We start from the raw sequence: 22,105 nt of genomic DNA, 5'->3' as shown, positions 1-22,105 counted from the left end.
TAGACTGGCTGTAAAGACATGTAATTTTAATGTGGCTATTGCTACATTAAGGCTATTTCCCAAATAACTCTGGGAAACTCTCCCATACTCCATTGCAGAATTTATTCGACTGGGTCCAGGCTAAAATAATTGCACTTGGTGCTAATGAAATCTGTGGGACTTAACAAACTTTAGCAGATCAATATTCCATTAACATGGGATGAAATTAAATAAAGGTTTTCCATTGATGAAAGTGTTTCCCATCATTATAATTGGGAGTGGATTAATTCCTTGCATTGTGGCTCTCCAGCCCGCCAGAAAAAATATGAAGGAAGAAAACCTTATTCATGAATGTTTTCACTTGTACACCCTAAGTTTGCACATTTACTATAGCCCCAATCATTATATCTAGGAACATGTTAGAATTATTCATGTAATCATAAAGAACTAGCTTATGAAATTCTCTGTTGCAAGATGCTACAATACCCATTTGTTATGGGCTTGTTATGCCTGTTTTTTTAAAAGATGGAAACTTATGTTAAGATAACATAATGTAGTGACTTCTACCTCAAAGAATGAGAAAATGATATTTTGTGTACTGCACTTAGCATCTCCTGTAACATTCTCAGATTCTTGCACCTAATCAAAGACAGAATGAGAAACAGCAGAGGCAAATACATGCAAGATGTTCAGAATGACATATTTTGGGGTGGGGTGGGGGTTTCCTCCAGTGGTATTTTTTTTAAAAAGCCAATTTGATCGTAATGAATGGAACAGCATTTGAAAACCTTCAATATATCAATTAACAGAAAACTAGTCACACAATATCCTTTGGAGCAAAGTGATTTTCATTTAGATCAGCGGTTCTCAACCTATGGGTCGTGACCCCATTTGGGGTCGATCGACCATTTCACGGGGGTCGCCAAGCAAGGCTGTCCGCCATTTTTTTCCTCTTTTCTGGCGGGTGCCTTACCTCCCTTGAGCTGGGCCAGCTGGTGGTCGGCCTGCTCCGTCTCTGCCGCTTGCCAGCTACGCCTCAGCCGGCGCAAGGGGCGGAACCACGCATGCGTGGCGCTCCCGGGCAGGGAAAGTCCTTGACGTACGACCGGTTGGGTAGTCCTCGACTTATGACCGGTTTAGTCCTCGACTTACGACTGGTTAAGTCCTTGATGTACGACCGGTTGGGTAGTCCTCGACTTATGACCGGTTTAGTCCTCGACTTACGACCGGTTTAGTCCTTGACTTACGACCGGTTGGGGGTCGCGGCATTAAAAAGGTTGAGAACCACTGATTTAGATCCTATTATTTACAGCAGAGTTCCCCAATCTTTCCAGCTTTGCAGATCAGTGGGGGGGGGAGGAAAGAGGGGATTGTTCTGGGCGAGTGGGCAAGTGTGCACGCATGTGGAGGTCCATTTGTGTGAGCGGCGTGCTCACCTGCCACTCACACAAATGGAGCACGTGTACACTTCTGCGGCCCAGTTGCAAACAGCTCATGCCCCATTAGTAGGCCATGGCCCGGAGATTGGGGACCCCCGATTTAGAGTCTCAACATTGTTAAGGTATTTTTTGCCTGTATGAGATTGGCTGATTTATCTCACCTAAAATCCAGCCCTTTGCATTGAAAGCAATTCCATCCATACTGAGTCGTAACATTTTGAGCAACGAAGTGTTGGGGTTACAATCAAATGACAGCAATGGATGTTATTAAATGGTTTGCCTAACCTGAATTTGCATGATTGTCACGGCTAATGAAAGCCCAAGTGGGAAAGTTTTATGGAAATAAAGAGGGAAATAAATGAGGCAAAATAATATCTTGTTCTGAGGTGTCACCAGGCTGTTTTGCATTTGTCATCCACTCTGCCTAATCTTACTTGATTTTAATCGATACTGGCAAAGAACAGATAAGAATTCTCCTTCCATCCACAGCAGAAGCTAATATTGCATAATTAATTATTAAGCCATTACAGATAATGCCAGTGGAATATATGGGCCCACCCACAAATGTATGGCTAAATTCTATTCAGTATTTTTTCATGTGGCACTTATTGAAAATATGTGTTTCTCTCCCCTTATGACCCCTTTTTAATAAAAAGATTTCATAAGGTAGCTAACAACAAGAACCCCTCAATAACTGAAACTATATTAAATGTCTTAAATGTTAACACATCTTTCCACCAAATTATTTCTATTCAAGTATTAGTTATATTATCAATAAACAAGAAACATGAAAAAATGTAAATAATAGTATAGATCTGGCTGTATGGGAGGGATTTTTTCAGAGGTGTTTTTCTCTGCAATCCCGATTTTGATATGGCACATTTTCAAATTCACTCTTTCTTTTACCAGTTTCTCCCTGCACATCAAATTTGCTTCCAGAGTCCCAAGACACTTTACACAATTGTTTTCTAACATGCCATTGCACTGAACAGGAAAAGAGCCATAATTATACCCGATAGATTTTCACTGTTCACAGATTTATAACTATTGACCTATATTGTTTCTCACAATAGGCAAGCAGTAGTTAAAACTAGAAAATGCTGAGTACCATACAGCCATTCCCTACGAGATACCCTCCAGAGCATTGAAGGCAATGGGAGTTACAATCCACATCAAGAAAAAAAAGTGAACTCAGCTATTTATAATTTATATTTCAAACAATATAAATGGTGTATATGGTTTTTAAATATGGTTTTTAAACCATATGAACCATACTTATACGGTTCAAAAATAATTTTTAGTCAGTAAGTGATTGGACAGCCTCTACACGATTGCCCATCTTCCAAGACTGGCAAGCTGAGGATGCTGCTTTACAATGATTTCAGTTTTGATCTGTCAAGGCACTTTTAAAAGGGGCGATGTGATCCCTGTTGTACCCAGTGAAAGGAATTCTATGGAATGGTTGTGAAATTTTCACTTTTAAAAATCAATGCGGATACTCTTAATTTTTCACCAAATAATAAAGCAATAGTACCTTGAGTTTATGGATGCCATTATGGGCAATTTCATAGACTGAATTCAGATGAGACAGGATGACTAGTTTTGGAGAATTGCATGATGAGGAGAGTAAATTTCCTATACATGCAGAAGTCCATTGCAAAGAGGCGGTGTTAAGTTTCCAACAGACCTACTCAAAAGTTCCAAACTCAAAAATATTAACCAAGAAGAAAAAGCATGAAACAGAATTATTAGCAAGATGAAAGTCTGTGGACATAGGCAGAAAGTATCAAGACTATGGATGTAGGCAGAAACACTGATAAAAGTGACACCAAGTTCTAACATCTACCTGCATCATACAAAGCTCCAATACTCGGATTTTAACAAGGATGTGAAACATCCCACATATCACCCGATTACACATCCCACTTCCTGGGGAGGTGGGAAAGAAGTGTCAAGTTGTTTTACTGTATTTTTTGTGACCATGTAGAAGCCCATGTACTAAGAATACATTAGCATCGTGTTTCAAAAATAACTTTTTTATTTCATGAGGACCTCAATTTAAAGTTAGAGTGTGTAACGTAATAGTAAGATCCAGGATATTTTAATAAATGACTGACAGATTAGAAAGAGGACATCATCATTTGCAATGAACAAAAATATTTTATTGATACATATACACACAGGAATAACGGAGGTATCTGGATAATCAAATATGGAATGTTTACGAGAGTTAAAATAAATAATAAAGATACCCAGTTGTGTCAGTGCTAAATCTAGCACCACTAAATGGAAATGCCCTCTTTTGAACAGCTCTGACTCTGATGGGGCTATCCCAACACAGATTGTACAGGCTGCTACCACAAGAAAGTGGTCAGTATTTCTGGAATACAAAGAGTCATTATAGTGCTTTCTACAGTTTTGCATTCTAAATGTTTTATTCACTACTTTCGTCCCTTATTTCTTTAATAATAAGTATTAAGTTTTGAAGTCCAAAAACATAACCCGTATCTTGGCCCTCATGCACCACGCTATCTTCTCCGTAATACCGGCATGTAGTGTGGGCAAAGTCTATCATTCGAACATCAACGGAACTAATTGTAGGCTTGTAGGCATATGCATGTGCTGATTCATCTGATGATTCTTCTGAAAGACCTTCAATGTCTTCTGGGTCCGAGTCCACCACAACATCTTGTAATTCCTTCCCATCATAAATAATCAGCAAAGAGCTGGAGTAAAAGCGGTAGGATTCCTGCTTCTCTAAGACTGATTTTAATTCAGTTAGTTTCTTTAGAACAGGTTCGAAGAGTTCTCGTCGCAAATATTTGCCATTATGAAAAAACTGGTAAAGTGCTTCTTTAAATCCTTGGACTGAAAGTTTTCTCCCATGATATTTATTCATAAACATTAAGTGGCCAGAATCTGGCTGATAAACCTGTAGAAAGAAAAAAGAAGGATCTATTAGCACTAAATACAACGGTAGCACTGAAATAAAACAGTATTATTTTAACTGATTTGCAAGCTGCTCTACGACAGCTGAAGCAAAGTGGAGATTATCCCACCTGCTACCAATTCTCCGATGCATTTCTTCCCCTGCGAAGTATTTTTTCAGATTTACACTGTTTAAAAATAAGAGATATAACTAGATATTTTAAGTAGGATTATAAATATGTTTGCCCACTGTTTTGAAAATCAAGTCCTAACATGCATAATGTCACTCCATAACTCAGCCCATAAATACAAGTATCATGCCTGTGCTTGTTAACTGTGTTGGCAAAGTTACTGGCACTTAAGTACTACTGTTTAGCATATTCAGTGGCCTATCCTTGAAGGAGAAAAATAGTATTTAAAATTATAATCACATGGTGGCTTACATCACACCTAAAATAAATAATACACAGGACAAATCTATAGTTTGAAAGAATTGACCAGAATGCAACGATTTCTACTATTTTATTACAGTGAATCCAGACTAGCCAGCCCATGTAGACCAAAACATAACTCATATCTTGGCCTCAGGCCTCATACTGTAATCATGCACTGTAATTTCATACAATATGGACAAAATTAGTGTTCCTCAAACAAAACATATAGTGAACTAAGGGCAAGGGTCCTTGCTGCTGAGTGCTACTCCGATTATTTATCTTGAGTAATGAAATGTCTGCAAGAGAACAACCAAGCTCCAAGAGCACCAAGGACCCCTCGTTTCAACCCTGAGCTACAAATATTCTCCTGTATTGAACTAAGGGCTTTCATAGTAGTGTAAAATTGAAACTGATTTATTTTTATTTATTTTTCACGTTTCAAAACTGCCCATCTCTCTCACAGAGGGACCCTGGGGAGGGGGTGTACAAATACAAATAAGTAGATATTGGTTTCATACATGGTCACTTTTAATTGCAAGCTGATCATACCAAATATGAGTGATTCCTCCATTTAAAACACACCTGCATGCCACACACACGAACTCCTATAACTGCTGAAGTACTCTGCTGGCATTTCCGGATCTGATTGGCCTTCTTTTCTTCAGATGCATCATCTCCGTGCTGCCGGGTCCCCATCTTGAGATCCAACACACACGGCACCTCATATCGTGAGGTTAGGTTTTCCAGTAAAATAAATTCTATTTAGTTAAGGAAAAATAATGTAAGTAGTAACTTGTTTACACTTGAAATAAAAATAAATCCTGTAAACCAGTGTTCTCAACCTGTGGTCCATGGACCCCCTGGGGGGGGCAGCAATGTCGTCACATGAAATCCGCAAAGATTTGAAGAAATGTTATGATTTTAAATCTTGAGTCTTGGGGGTCCGTGGCCACAAAAGGTATTTAAAGAGGGTCCATGGTGAAGAAAAGGTTGAGAACCTCTGCTGTAAACAATAACAGGGATTATCAATGAGTGAAATCTAACATGTTTGATGGGACTTTCTCCTCCTCTCCCGGCTCCCTTGAAATCAGTTTTGGAGGTTTGGGTGACCATCTCTGCCAGGGGAGAGATGGGATCGTCTCTCTGCGTAATTTGTCATTAGAAATAACCCACAGGGTTTGACTGAAATAATTTATTGTTGTGCACCACACAAGAGTCCAGTCCCTCAGTGAAATGGGCAGCTATCTAAATTTTATTAGTAAACAAATAAATTAAAATATCTGCCTTCAACTGAAGTTAAGCATGGTTATTACATTACGTTACAGAAGTACCATTTTAAACTGAACTGGCTGCACATAAGCCTGGTCTCTTGATTTCTAAATTGTACTAAAAGAGTCCAGTGAAATGACAAATATTATGAGAGCACAGAATCCTGGTCAACAACTGTTCTCAAATCTTTGGAAAAAACCCGCAGATTATCAACTAAAATATTATGAACAGACACTTCAACCACCACCACCCCAATCAAGATGTGATCAATTTACACTAAGTTGGGTTTAAGAATGAAATGAGAAGCTGTTTCCCCAAAATATAAAATGGAGTAAACTTGATAGCAAGTAGCATCATTTAAGAAATATGTGCTTGTGTCATAAAACTATGCATAAAAAGGCAAATTGATCTTTGTACTGACAAAATCCAAAGCAAAACTGAGGTGAAGTTCTGGGATGACAAGCGGTCAATCCCTCTGATGGTGCTGAAAGAGTCAGTTCACAATCTAGATTTGAACTCTAGCGTATTCTTAATTTTAAAATGAACTGGTATAAATACAGACAACTGTCTTGGAATGCCTTCTGATCTGATACAGCTCCTTTTTTATTGCAGAAACCCACATAATAATCAGTCCTGTCCTCAAACAAGAGAGGACACAAGCTAATCACAAGAAGCGGCAAAGGCAATTGACTTGCAAGGATCTGCTAGGGATCCTCCTAAGAAATATTACAACAGCCGGAACGCTCAATAGCAGAAACAATCTTTTAACACTGGAACAATGTGCATCAGACTTCCAGAGTTTGAACTGTATTGTTTGCTTTAAGTAATTTAATATTTCCTAGTGGGTTTTTTTTGCAGTCTTTGCACAAATAGTATAAAACACACAAAGGATACTATATTGATTTCGATGTTTTGCATTTTCCTTCATTTGCTGGAGTTGCTGCTGATGGCACTTCATACTCCAAGGATTATGGTGCTTAAACTGTGAACTGACATTCCCCTTTTTCTCAACACTATAATACAATACTTCGGATTTCTTAAGCAATTCAAATTCTTCCTCTAACTTGTGACTGAAACATAAAAACAAACAATGTTTGTGGTCAAATGCAAGTATCAAATACTTTCAAATATAAACTAACTGTGAATTGAATAAGGTGCCAACTTTCACTTTTTCTTCATAATATATTTATAAATGAGTGATGACACTCATTGGTATTATTTAAACAATTTGCTCAAATTTTCTCTCAATCAAGATTTCACCTTTTTTTCAAAGAGCACTTGCATCTTATCAAGGATGGTTAAGACACAAAAGTCCACACTGTAAAATATATTTTATAGCTTATAAATGAGAATATGCTCTTTTCTAATGTGATAGAACTCAAATTTAACCCCTTATATAGTCATATGATACTGCAAAAATTGTTAAAGAGCATCTTGTTACTTCAGAAATTGTAAAGCATATTTTATGATATAAATCGTCATAAAATTCTACTAGTTTCAATGAGCTCATTCCAAATAAGTACTTAGTATGCTCTGATCCTGCACAAAATTCCTCGATATAAAACATAGGTTTATGCTCCAAATTAAATGCAGGTGAATCTGCTGCAGATGAATTTATAATCAAGAAGTTTTAAGTATATATTTTCAAAAATGAGGAAGCAGAACATTCTGTCAATTACCTTTTCATTTTTTCTTCTTTTCTATGCTGCCTGACCCATTCTTTAGTTAACTTTTCATTTTCTAGCAAAAGAGTCTTTTTATTACTCCACCGCAGCAATTTATTTTTGGGTTCACAGTCAGAATTATCTATACTTTCCAAGTTATCATGATCTCCATTTAATGGATAGGCTATTAGACACAAGTTTCCATCTTCATCCTCTTCAAAGCTTACAGATACTACACCTTAAGAAGAAACATGAGAAACATGAGATACTCAATTAAGAATGGGAGAAGTAAAAACAAAAACATCACAACACAACATAATTTTGCACTAAGAATATAGCAACTTTGGTTTTTCTCTTACCCCAAATCCTTAGTTTTTTATCTTGCCACAGGCCAAAACTCATCTGTCAACCTAACAAATATCAAAACATCTAGACAAAGTTGACACCTCACAGAGAAGACAATTTATCATGAAGACAACATATTAATGATACAAGAGGTTCTTCTCTTTCTTGTGAGCACAGTAAGAATCAAATAATAACAGGAGACATTTTCAATTATTGAAAATTTTTATTATGTTTTAAAAATCTGGCTTATCTGACCCTAGGAGAGATGTAAAACATCGCATATTTACATCTTGCACGGGGATATGCCCTGCAGAGAAACACCAAAAGCTTTAGGTTTTGCTCCATAGAAAATCTAAAAGCATTCATCCAAAACACAGGCTTTTGGGAATATTCTTAATAGATTCCAGAGAAAAGGAAAAGCTTGCAAGAGTAGAGCAAAACAAGAACAACATCACACATTACAACAGACAACTAATTAAAAGGCTTCCACTCAGAATCACCACGTTTAATTTACAATGATTTATTTTTCCTCTGGGGAATATATTTTATTGGTTTCAGTTACGTAGCATCTCATAAATGAAATAACAAAATGAAGTACAAAACAAATTTAACTCAAGATACATCAAAACATGGTGAACCTTGAAAGCATTTTTGCTTCCTCATCTCAAAGTCTCTAGAGCACTGCTGTTATGTTTTGAGAGGACAGTTCTGATAGGAATGCAGCCCCATGCCATATAGAAAAGTTACGGCAGAAGTTGTAACAACTGGCTGAATGGGGTATTTTTTTTCCTCAGTTCTCTCTCTTTATCCTGAAATCAATCAATCTGCACATTCTTGCCGCTCATCACTAGAGTTCGTGGCGAGAGGCTGGCACTTCTGAGCAGGGCAGGCAGCTGTGGGGCCTACAGGAGCAAGGGTAGGGAGTGCAGAAGCTCTGACTGACAGTCCTGCTGCCCATACGAGAAAGAGCTACAGGAAAGGGGGGAAGCCAGCTAGAAAATGGCCTTTGGCTTTATCCTGGAAAAAACAACAGCAATGGACCAAATAAGGCTCTCCCCCCCCCTTAATCCCTCCCGTACATCTCCACAAGAGAAAAACCACACCTGCTAGTACAATTTATTACATTTAATCAACATCATAAAGCACACATTCATCTATTAATTCTGAAAGTTCATAATCAGAAACATTCAAATGTTCAGTAAGCATGAATATTATTACAGAAATACAGCTAAAAAGCATTTTATCTTAGTCTTTGGTCGAAATAATATAGAACAATTGGGGAAAGGGTGGTTTATTAAATGAATAAATAGAATACAGTATCAAAACTTCAGAATTTCAAATTCAAGTTACTGTTAATTAAATTTCTGTCTTGGTCAACTAATTCAATGGTAAAAAGAACTGGAATATCCACTTCCACATACCATCATCTTTTACAGCCTCATCAACAGTACTTCACCTTTTGCCTACCTATTGGCCACAGTGTTTTTTTCCATTTCCTTAAGGGTAAAAACAAGCTGATTATGTTTAACAGTAATTTTTAGTTTTCATTACTATGACAACTTGTTTATATAGCATGATCATAATGTAAGCATTAGAGATCATCTGAAAATCCTTGTTAAGCTTCCACTAGGCAGCATGCCTTATACAGTTTATTTAATACAAGTTTTTTTTAAAAAAAACATATGGTTTAAAAATCAGAAAGAAAAAAAATATTATTACTAAAAACACTTACAAGCTGTTATCAATATACTTACCTACCTGTGCCTAAGGGCGATTTATAGGCTATCAGCAGCAGTGTTGTTCTACTCTAATGCTGTTAGTCAGCCCAAAGACCCATTGGCAAGCATCTCCACCCTGCATTTCCACAGCCTGGCTCAGACAACATCAAAATATATGAAAAGAAACCCCCTAAAATCTCTTATGCAAAAGAGATTTTAAGGACAAAAAGAACATTGGACTTTATTAAGTGGATTAAACCCAGCCCCCTTCTAAAGGTGGCAACATACCTTCATACTGAGGAGTGAATTTATGCATTTCAGCAGGAAGAGTCTCATAGAACTGATGTTCTCTCTGAATAAGGGGCTTACAGATGGTCTTGTCATTAAACCGGAGGACACAGGAGTGACCCCCAACCTGGTGAACAAAAGGCTCCAGGAGGACGCCTTTGGAATAATGCTCCACTTCCATAGCTCCAAATGCCGGACTCATCCTTGTAGGACATTAGACAGACCAATGGGACGGTGGTGAAGGCAAGTCTCACAGAACTGTTCCTCCAGAAAGTATTTTTTCCAGGTTAGTAAGTCTCTAGAAAGAAAAAAGAGAAAAAAAATCCCTGTGTCTTTATTCTATTTTGTCTGGAACACCAAAGGTAAAAGATTCTTTCGTTGCAGCCAGAAAAGAAGCAGAAGTGAAACTCTCGGCACAAAAGCTGAAACTGAAAACAGACAACCGGATCTGAGCACTGAGACAAACAGGAGTGAGGTCATGCAAGAGTCTGCATACCACGCCCCACGTAGCATTCAGCCAATGAGCATCAGCAGAGAAGTACTAGGTGTGTCTCTTGCAAAGCAGGGAGAACGTCAGCAGAAAGAGGGGAGGGGGAGGAAAAGCGTTACTCACACTTCTTTCAGCGTTCATGTTTGCTTTCAGCCAAGTTTCTTATCGCACAGGGCAAAAGGAGATGCATCACCCTTTTCTACTTTTCTTCTCTATCTCACAATACCGATAACGAGCTAAAAAGCATTGTAGCCTAGGGTTTCCATTTAATTTTTTCCCCATTATCATCTAATGCATGCACACAGACATTCACATACTATTTAAAATAAAATTACTGACTGTAGTCCTTCTAAAGCAACTCTTACAAAGAAAACAAAAATATTGCTTAAATAATAGTTTCCCTTTAATTCCTGGATTTTTCAAAGTGGACATCAGAGAAAAATACAGCACGGAACAAGAAGTAACAGATGGAAACTTATCCAACCTAGAGCTAGGAAGAAGTTTCTTGAGTGTAAGAGCAATTAATCTGTGGAATGGCTTGTCTCCAGAAGTTGTGGGTGCACCATTGTTGGAGATTTTTAAGCTATTTGTCCAGAATAGTACAGGGTCTCCTGCTTGGACTGGAGGTTGGACTGGAAGACCTCCAAGGTCCCTTTTCCAACTCTGTTATTTTGTTAATTCTTGCTAAAAACCTCTTAGGCTATCAACTTTAAATGCAAAAGTAAGTTGAAAAACAACTTCAACCATTCCAAAGATACTCCATGAAAGCATAGAGATCACATTTAAAAAAAAGATTTCCTCATTTTTATGACTTTTGAAAACCTGCCATGTAGTTTTACAAATATTTTTACCATTAACAAAAATGTCCCAAAAGCATAAAAATGATTTTAAGTTTAACCTAGTAAGAACTTATGTACATGTAAGGAAATAATATTTAAAATTTTAAATAGTACAGTTAAAAATTCAAAGACCCACTGCATTATTCAATATATTATCTTTGAAGAAACAAAAAATAATGTCTCTTAGCAGTAAATATAAGGACCTTTATACAAATTAAGCTACTGATTTTATCATTTAATCTCTCTATCTAAAAACAACTTGGTGCTAATTGCAGAGCGCTAAAAAGCATTACATGAATAATAATTCACTTAATTCTAAGAGACCACAAAATGTTCTAGGTCACAAACCTATTTTTAAACATACTTAAATATAAGATCACAATGTTAAACAGTACAGAGCATATTAAGTCAAAAACAAATCTCACAGTATTAAGTTATGTTTATTTCCCATAAAGTCCACACAGGATTGCAACTATCCTGTAACTAATGCCAAGAGATTACAAAAACCATTCATTATTTTGTTTATCAATAGGTACATTTATAGAAGCATAGGGAGAGTGAGGAAGGGAGGCTTTCAATATTGCATAACCGAATCTGTGTATATCAACTTAGCAGATCATCATGATACCAGCATTAGAAACTCTATTAAGCAAAATATATTATTTAAATTTACTGAAATAAATGAAATGGAAGAATGCCTACTGTAGCATAACATTCATCTAAAAGGTAAGCAGTAAGCATATTTAATATTTATTCTTCTAGCTGGTTACTAGAGCCAAAAGTTCTCAATTATTGCATCAAGTTCATTTCTGTAACAAAGAGGTGTCCAGAAGGTGGCACTGTTATTATTTTTCTGTCAAGAAAAAGTACCGTACTTATTCTTTAAGATGCAAGAGCTATGTGGGAAATCAAACACATCCTGGTAGTAGAAGGTAATGGGAAACCATTTCCATATTAATACCAAGAAAAAAGCAGGGACTTATCCATTAGGTCACTAGGACTTAAGTTTAAAATGAAGACTTGACTTTATTTATGTCTAATCACCTGGTGGGCCTTATTTTCAAATAAGCAAAGATCTGTTGTTTTTTAAAAAAAAACCCAATTTACATTTAAAAGTTACCAAGTTATATTCAAACAATTTTGCTCTAGCACCATAAAACACACTTTGACAGAAAGAGAACATGACGCCCAGTAAAAATACCAAAATCATATCCAGAACTCATGTTCTTCAGAGAAAAGCATACAAGAATAAAAAAGCATACTACTCTCATCTCACGGTCATCCCTTGTGAGCTCATTATAACTTGTTTTCTTTCAGCATACCAAACAACCACCATGGGAATTTTGATATCTGTGAATTTACAAACCTGAAGCCTCTTATGTATTAGCCAGGGCATGATTCAACATATCTGCATCTAAATACACATAATCATTAAAGTTCTGTCTTATGCTGGGTAAGCAAAATATTATCCATTTTTCTCAGAACAGTTGTAACAAAATATTTTGTAATACTCTAGTTAATGTTAAGATTGCCCTTGAAAATGTTACATCTCCTTCATGACTGAAAAATATTCATAAGGACAATATGACTTAAAGCAGGGATCCCCAACCCCCAGTCCGTGGACAAGTACCGGTCCATGGCATGCCAGCAACCAGTCCGCACAAACAAACAAAGCCCTGTCCGTGGGATGCAAACACCACACAATACCATGCCTGCTCTGGTCCACGGAAAATCCTCTCTTTGTGGAACTGGTCCCTGGTGCCCAAAAGGTTGGGGACCCCCCACTTAAAGAACATAAAACAGACTTGCTGGGATGACTCTTCTAAACTGGAATATAGGAACTGGAAGATATAATTTGTTCAAAACATACAGAAACAACAGGAAGAGAGCTGTTACACTAATGTTAAATTGTCCATCACTACTCAAGAATCCAAGTGAATTAATTTGGCAATTTTGCAAAGAACATCTGAGATAAAATAAGTGGAGAGCAAATAAAAATACTATTGTTGAGATCTACTCTCATCTGCCTAATCCAAGAAAATATATGGACTATGTTTCGAAAAAGCAAAATGCACTTCTTTTAAAGAGGCATGAAACATACTTTGGGTGTTGGATATTGATAATAAGTTTATCCTGTGAGGTGTGATGATGAGGCATTGTAACTGTTCCATTGTTGTGGCTTTTTTGGTTGTTCTTATACGTTTTATCTGTTTTTATTGCTATAAACCATTCAGAGTTGCATTTTTGTGAATTTGGCAGTCACGTAAATCCTGTAACTAAGTAAGTAACTTTTATATTATTCTTTCTTTCTTAGAAGTGTAATCTTCTCCAGATTTCAAGGGAAACTAGAGCTAAGCATGTATTTAAATTTGGTAGGATTTTAATAAATTCAGAACAATTGAACTATTAAAACATTAATACATCTCAAGTTCTAGATGACAACAATATATTTTTTATTCCAAATAAGACTTTTTATTTTATCATCAAATTTAACTCTTAAGGGGGAATAATTTTAATTCCAATGTCTGTTTTTATATGACATTTCTCTACCAACCCACCTCTCAAGAACTAGAGCAATCAAAGTGATTAAAAGGAAAAGCTCTAAGTCTCTAACATAAGAAGCATCTGTATCCATAGCAAGATCAACTGCTAGAAAACATCTTGTGTTTATTCTTAACCTCCCCAATGGAATAATAGAGAAGCTTTGGCTATAAAGAATTGCCATGATTTAGATCTTGGTTGATTCAGCACATTTGTCTCTTCCTGATTAGAAAACCCTAGTTCAATGTTATTACTAAAGAGGCTAAAAGTCCATTTATCAGCATTAGATAGCATATATGAATAGAGATTTTTCAAGATGTTAAATTCCCAGAAGTAAACAACAGGGGAAGAAATGAGACTGATTTTTAAAATACTAAATCCAAACAAATAAATCTGTCCAGAATTACCATGGGTGGCCTGTGAATGTACATTAAAAAAAACAGTCACTGCATCCTTCTACAAAATTTTAGCGTGGAGATAAATATGCAAATTACTTCAAATTTTAAAAAAATATTGTTAAACATATATGAAATTAAGTGCCAAGACTTTATCAAATAAATTATATGGGAAGGTGATTATATAAACCTGAAAATAACAAGAAAGCTACTTTGGTCTAGTGGTTGGTCTACCATCCCAGATTGGTCTCTTAGCCGCCACATTTATCTGTCTTTTTTGTTTGTTTGTTTGTTTTTTGTTTGTGGCCTGCAGCCCACCCAACTATTTAATATATAAGAATGCCTCTATAGGCTAAGTAAAATCCAGAAACATTTGATATTTAAGGGTAGGGTTTTGTCTTCAGCATGGTAGCTTTCCATTTTTTATCATTATAAGGATGTCACTAAAATAATAGGTGGTGCAGAAAGCCCCAACTAAAGTGTCAGTGGGCCCTATAGACCAGAGGTCCTCAACCTTTTGGGCACCAGGGACCAGTTCCATGGAGAGAGATTTTTTCACGGACCAGAGGGGGTGTGGTTTTGTGTTCTGCCTGCATCCTACGGATGGGGCTTTGCTTGTTTGTACGGCCCGTTTGCTGGCCTGCCACGGCCCAGTACCGGTCCATGGACCGGGGGTTGGGGACCCCTGCTATAGACTCTTCACTAAGGATTCAGAAATCATTTATTGAGATTATTTTAAAATTCTTTCTATGAGTGTTGAAATCTTTACTACATCCACTTACTTCAGGAAAACTGCAATAAATTATGTGATACTACAGTTATAGCAAAACAGATCCTGCTGATATATTAGTGCAATATTTGTCTGTGTGTCAGCTGTGCCCTTTTCTGGATTGTAAGGCCTTGCACTCAGTCACTCATGCCCTGGTCATCTCTCGTCTGGATTAGTGCAATAAGCTCTACATGTGAGCTACCTTTGAAGAATATTTGGAAGCTACAATTGATCCAAAATGGAGAGCCATGGATAATTCTATCGCTCCCTAGGGTGGCATATGTAACACCACCGTTATATGAGCTGTTATGCCAACAGGTCCAATTCAAGGTGTTGGTTATCACCTTTAAAGCCCTTTATGATATAATATGAGGAATCATTGTGACCTACGGGACTGGCCTGTCCCATTCATTCTGGCAGATGGAACCTATTGCGGGCCCCCATCACACAAGGAATTTTGGCTGAAGGAGTCTAAAAGAAAAGTATTTTCTGCCACAGTCTTTAAAACATCTTGCCCTGGAGGCAAGCTCCATTCCTATCCTTTCTGGTCTTAAGAAATAGCCTTAAAACCTGGCTCTGCCACTGGATGTGGGGACCCAATGGAAAAGCTATAAGCTGGAGGTAGTTGGTGCAGTAACAGAAAAGGCACCAACCTGCTCTGCTCTGAGGCCATGTTTTTTTTTTACTTTGTATTTATCCTTTGCAATTTTACTTTTTATATTTCTAATTTTTATTACATTGTAAGTCACTCAGAGTCACTTTGGAAAGCGAGGTGAGCGGCATATAGATTTAATTACATGTAGTTAGTATTAATAGATATGCTACATAGACAATGTTATCATAGACATATATTAAGTTTAGGCAACAATGCTGCCATTGTGTGTAGGCTTTTATCCTTCTTAAGATAATAATCTCATTAACCACAAGCCTTTTTTATATTTGCAAATCTATGCATCTATCAGCACTCCATTCATTTGCTGCTACATGCAAGGATAGCCAACATTATATTAATGCTAATCTTTTGAATTACAATAAAAGGAAGAAAGTAAGACAGACTTCAATATTTCAAATAAATTATAAATGTCAACGATGACAGTATTAACCTGATGTTCAGCAAGTGTACAGCATCCTGATGTAAGAAAAGCAGTGTGAAAAACCCTGTACAAGGGCCATTTTCAGCAGTTTAAATTTGAGCATATAAACAATGCTTGTCAGTTCAACATGAGGTTTATCAGGTAAGTTGAATTAGTAAAGTGAAAGTACTGATATCACTAACTAAAGTGATATCATACATTTTAGTTACTTTCTTCCAATGATTTTCATTTACCAAAAAATCTGAACTTCAATTAAGAATGTGAAACGCTTATCTACTGTAATACATATTTTTAAATATGTGGAATCAACCATCCATTCTTTTTCTTACAGATGCCTATTACAGCATCTATCAGATTCTAAGGGCTCATCTTCATGTCCTTCTAAGCTTAATATAAAGATGCCTTGCTATTTTAGAGATCACATCCTCGTGATTTCACCTTCAAATGACACCTGGCCCAGCATGAAGGCAGCTTAAATTTGCATCTAACTTCAAAGGACCATGTGAAAATTCTCCTTGGGAAAAAACAGGAGTGATGCCCATTTGTCCCATTTCTGTTAGCACTTCACCAAGTGCCACAAAAATCAATAATCACTGCTTTGCAATAAATTTCTAGAACAGAACCAGTTGTAAATAGGCTCCTTGTGGATGGCTAAAAAGGGCCAGAGTTGGCCAATAAGAATAGTATCAATTTTCAAATTGCAAAAGTGTTAGCTGCCTGCATTTAATGTTGATCTAAGACTTACTTTCTGGGACAGGTGACATATAGGAAAGACTTTCATTTGCAGACTTCATTATTTGTGGAAATGGCATAAGAATATAACCCAGGGTTACTAAATTGACTCATATATAATATACTGACTATAAATAGAACGCATGGACTGGATTTGCACAATACATCAAGACTAAAGTCTAATGGTCAGATTTGCAGTTCAATATGCATGAAATCATAAAATATGCCCATTTATAGAGGTTTCTATAAAGCAGAAAAATTGTTGTTTCGAACTCAGAACCAACAGGAAATTCGGGATGTCCTGCACTTATTTTAAGTCAGCAGCAACTCAATAGAAGCCTTCTCTCGTCTCCCAACTTAACATAACCCCCTAACCAATCCTTTGCCTTTCTTTCTAAATAGCCAATGTTTAGATATCCTACAGACCTGCCTGCCACAATTATCCCAAGGCCTTCCCTTCTCTGTAGGGAAAATTACTTGAGAGCTGTGATGGTGCAGTGGTTAGAATGCAATATTGCAGGCTAATTCTGCCGATGGCCAGCAGTCCTATTCTCACCAGCAGTTCTATTCTCACCTGCTCAAGGTTGACTCAGCCTTCCATCCTTCTGAGGTCAGTGAAATGAAATGACTCAGATATGAGGACTCAATATGCTGAGGTTATAAACCACTCAGAGACTGCTGTAAAGCATTATGGAGTAGTATATAAGTCTAAGTGCTATTGCTATAAGAGTCATGCCTATGATCCAAAAAGCACCATGCATTCATTTCAACAAAACTTCAAATTCTTAACTTGCATCACATATATGCTAAAATACATTCTAGAGCAGTGGTTCTCAACTTTTTCTTTACCACTGACATCCTTTAAATACTTTTTGTGGCCATGGACAATGGCCATGGACCATCAAGACTTAACCCCAAGATTTAAATCATAACATTTCTTCAAGCCTTCATGAACTCCCTATGATGACATCAGCCCCCCCCAGAATCCACAGACTACAGGTTGAGAACCACTGTTCTAGAGCATAGTCCTGCAATCTTGTACCCTCCAGTTTTTTTTTTAACTACCTTTCCCACAATTCCAAGCAAGCATGCTTATTCATGAAAAACTGTGTTATGATATAATGGTGAATTGTGTTCACCCCCATAAAATAACATGGTGAATAATGCAGGAAATAAAAGTTCTCCTTAGAAAAGGAGATCTATATGCACAGATTAGCATTATCTGTGCATCTAAGATGCAAATAAAATTATTTGTTACAAAAGTAATTTATTGCATGTCCGAATATATTCTTATCACATTCTTTATCAGAATTGAACATTTAGATCCACTGAGATTATTTACAATTAAAGCTTGCTACTGCAGCTTTATCTTGTTTGAACAGAATCTTGACACATCTCTTTTATCAATACCAGTTATTTCTGTGATTCCGGCTCTAAGAATGTATCAAGCTTATCTATAATGGCTAGCCTAACATATTCATGTTTTTTTTCTGTACACTAGATAGGTCAAATCAATAAAGCACATTCTCTTAACATTTTGAAAGGCTCAGTTGCTTTTCAGTTCCATTAATTCTTTGCAACTGATAAATGCAGCAATACTGTACCTGTTTGTTACATCATCATCTAGCCACCTGCTCTTTGCAAGAGTTCAGATTAAACCAACAGATGATTGTGCAGTCTCTATTTGACCACTTCTACTAAAAGGGTAATTAGCTCTTTTAGTAAACTACATGGAATGTTTTGCATTTTTCAATCGTATTTTAGCCTAGCACACAGTAGAATCCCTGTGTTTTATTTTATGGTGCACAGTGATCTAATAAAGTTAAATAGTATTAATATTTGGATGGGGACCATTGTAAAATCCCATTAAAGGAAAGAAAAGAAAAAAGACAGCTCAGGAAAAGACAATGGAAAACCATTTCTGAATTGTTGCTAAGAAAATGACATGGTTTTGTCCAAGAGAATTTTTTTTACCTTTATATCATGTAAACACAGCCAATACTAAGCTAAGACAAGAAATGTAAGTTGTTATGTTTCTATACTGATCACATCTTTGATTCCCTGAATGAACTGCAGTTCCCATACATTATTTTTACTTAATCAACCTGTAATTAAATCCATGTACTTTTTATTATTTGTTAGCTAGATTTATATCCTATCTTTTCACCAGGACTCAAAGTAGCATACATTCCATTTTTTCGTAAAGCAATCTCCATGAAAGGCAACATATTCAACATTTATTGAGAGATAATAACTTGCCTGTAAGTCACAAAGTAAATTTCTGTGCCCAAGAGTGTTCCTGAATCTAGGTTCCCTTGTTCTAACTCCACCTCAACTATACATGGTAGTTATTTTTGCACTATTGATTACCATACTGAGGTATCACACAAGTACTAAGTTGACAAAAACAATTTAGTAGTTGTAGTAATAATATATTAATCTTGTATGCCACTCAAATCTCAATTATTCTGTAATGTACTGGTATTTGGTGAACCCTAAAGTTTAGCAAGAGCAAACATTCTTTTTATTCATGAGAAGAAATCTCTTTAATATGAAGGCTTTTATATCTTAATATTGCTCATTTCAATGTATCTGCACTGTTTATTGTCGCTATGTATTGCTTTGAGCTCCTTGTTCTGAAAAAAGGAGCACATATGCACTGTTATTAAATGAATGTCAAGAATCCAGCATTTAATCTGTGCATCAAACTATAAATTCAAAAAGCATGTAGAAACGGGCAAAACTACTGTTCTGTGGAATATGTCTTTTTTAGCTGGGTGTCTTCCACAGCACATTTTGAATAGAGTTCGAACTTTATTAAGCTGATCCCAAATACATAGCTGAAGAGGCTTCTATTATTTATAATATGCTGTATTACTTATATGATATGCACCCCAATATATCGTTCAGAAGAGCCTATAAAAAGCAGAGTCAGTTTTAAAAGATCAGAGTAGAAATACAGAACACATTAATGTCAGCAGTGTATAACAAGGTTGGATTATGGGGGGGTTTTTTTCGGTCCATAGACAAAAATAAATTTACGTTTCATTATGTAAAAGTCGTAAAATAAAATCCTCAGGTAGTTACCTCTTCAGTTAAATTTCAATGATCAAATTGCTTCTCTTCCTGCTCCCCCCTGTACTATCGTCACAAGGTTATAGAGTCCCCGACGGTGTTTCTTCTCCCTCAGTAGCTATTTTCCAAAGCACCTGAAGGCAGGACAAGAAGCAACAGGTGGAAACTAACCAAAGAGAGAAGCATCCTAGAACTAAGGAGAAACTTCCTGACAGTGAGAACAATTAACCAGTGGAACAACCTGCCTCCAGAAGCGGTGAATGCTCCAACACTGGAAGTTGTTAAGAAGAAACTGGACAGCCATTTGTCCGAAATGGTATAGGGTTTCCTGCCTGAGCAGGGGGTTGGACTAGATGACCTCCGAGATCCCTTCCAACTTTATTATTATTATTATTATTATTATTATTATTATTATTATTATTATTATTATTATTATTATTATTATTACATTCGAAGTGTTTCAAAACTGGCAATGCAAAATGTAAACACAACAGAGGAAGTGAATATGTGAAGAGAGAATGGCACATGTGCATCTTTTAAAATTCCCCAGTAGCGATGAGTCATACACTTCCTGTTACAACAGAAGCTTTGAAATCCATCGTCCACATACAAGTTTTAATTAACCCATCATCTTCTGACGCGCTGCTCCAGAGCAGAGATTTTGATCCTCCTGGCTGGACCTTCTACCTATACCAGCTAAGCTGGCTCAGGAATTCTGGCAGTTGAAGTCCACGAGTCATAAAAGAGCCGAGGTTGCCTACCCCTGATCTATACCAAAAGGCTAACTTTCGAACTAGGAAAGGGGGGATGCTTCTTTTTGCTGGCCATTATTTTGAAACAAACCCCCCTCCACACACACACACACACACACACACACACAATCTCCTGTTTGCTAAATGCCTTCGATGCACCTTGCATCCCAACTCCTGAGCCATCCTATGAACGGAGTTGGCAAAGCCAATTCCTACCGGCTGGGCCATTCGAAAGAAGCCGGCGAGAGAAAGTCCACACGGATCCCAAACGTGCGCGGGCGGGCGGGCGGGCGGGCGGGCAGCCGGGTGGACCCAAGGCCAATTGCTTTCTTATTGCAACACCCCACACTCACACTTGAAACTTCGCTTGAGAAGGGCAGCGTTCGTATGCCTAGAATACTGGCCTTCCTTCCACCAACCTCGAAATCAAAAAGCTCACACGGGCCGCCCCCCACACCTTGGAGTAGGCCGCGGGTACCAAGAAGGAGCCAGTGTCGACCGCGTTCCCTCAGTAAAAGGGGGTGAGAAGGGCGCCCCGAGCCGCGGCCGGTTATTTTAAGCCGTACGAAAGGCAGTGCTCTATTAATACGGCTCTGGCGCCCATTGCAGGGGTGAAGAGCACCGGATACGATGCGGCTCTTTCGGCTTTGCCACCTTGCCGAGCGCGCTCGGAGGACAAAAAAAAAACAAATAAAGCTTCCTCATTACCTTCCAACCGGCTCCCAAACCAACAGCCGCCTCAACTCTTTTGTTCCTCACAGGCCAAAATGGCGATGCGGAGCGGGACGGCCCTTCCCCCGCGGATAGAGGGTAAGCCCCGCCCCGCCCGTCGCCATTGGCTCAGGGGGAGTCAGCCTCTGCTGATTGGAGGTGAAGGAACCAGACTCTTGTTACTAGGGGAGCCGAGGCGGGCGGCCAGGCATCGTGCGCCGCGTGATGATGGGGAAGGGGAGGGTTAGAAGAGGAGCGATGAGGACTTGGGGAGACCAGCAGAGTCGGGGGGGAGGGGCCGCGCAAGATTTGGTGGACGACTGGTAGCAACCACAAGCGGAGGGGAGAGCGGGAGGATGTTTCCTAAATGAATAGTAGCCCTAGGGTTGCCAGGTGTCCACTATTTGAGTGGACAGTCCACTTTTTCACATTATGTTCACTATTTTTTTTTCACAAAATAGTGGACATTTTTTTTATTCAAAAGCTTTATGATGAAATGGTACGTAATCTAAAGCTGTACAGTCTACTTTTTTTACTACTTAACACCTCCCCTCCCCCCCCCCCCCCCCCCCCCCCCCCCCCCCCCCGCTTGTCCGCTATTTTTTGGAAGCAGACCTGGCAACACTAAGTAGCCCCCTGGAAG

General features: G+C 37.8%; 1 protein-coding gene across 1 annotated transcript; it reads right to left on the bottom strand.

Annotated features, from left to right (window-relative positions):
• Positions 1-3,472: 3,472 nt before the first annotated feature.
• On the bottom strand, positions 3,473-21,520 carry IP6K2 (inositol hexakisphosphate kinase 2). The gene is made up of 6 exons (XM_015825870.1): positions 21,460-21,520; positions 10,065-10,362; positions 7,729-7,951; positions 6,944-7,119; positions 5,363-5,538; positions 3,473-4,350 (listed from the first exon to the last, which is right to left on the bottom strand). Exons 2-6 carry the CDS (start codon positions 10,264-10,266, stop codon positions 3,853-3,855), a joined length of 1,275 nt encoding a protein of 424 aa, XP_015681356.1. The 5' UTR covers positions 10,267-10,362; positions 21,460-21,520; the 3' UTR covers positions 3,473-3,852.
• Positions 21,521-22,105: the final 585 nt, after the last annotated feature.

Source organism: Protobothrops mucrosquamatus, unplaced genomic scaffold (assembly GCF_001527695.2).
Source record: "Protobothrops mucrosquamatus isolate PMUCROS unplaced genomic scaffold, P.Mucros_1.0 scaffold2850, whole genome shotgun sequence".
NCBI classification, from domain to species: Eukaryota; Metazoa; Chordata; class Lepidosauria; order Squamata; family Viperidae; genus Protobothrops; species Protobothrops mucrosquamatus.
The sequence above is the reverse complement of the archived record's forward strand: the minus strand, read 5'-3'. Positions and strand labels throughout refer to the sequence as shown.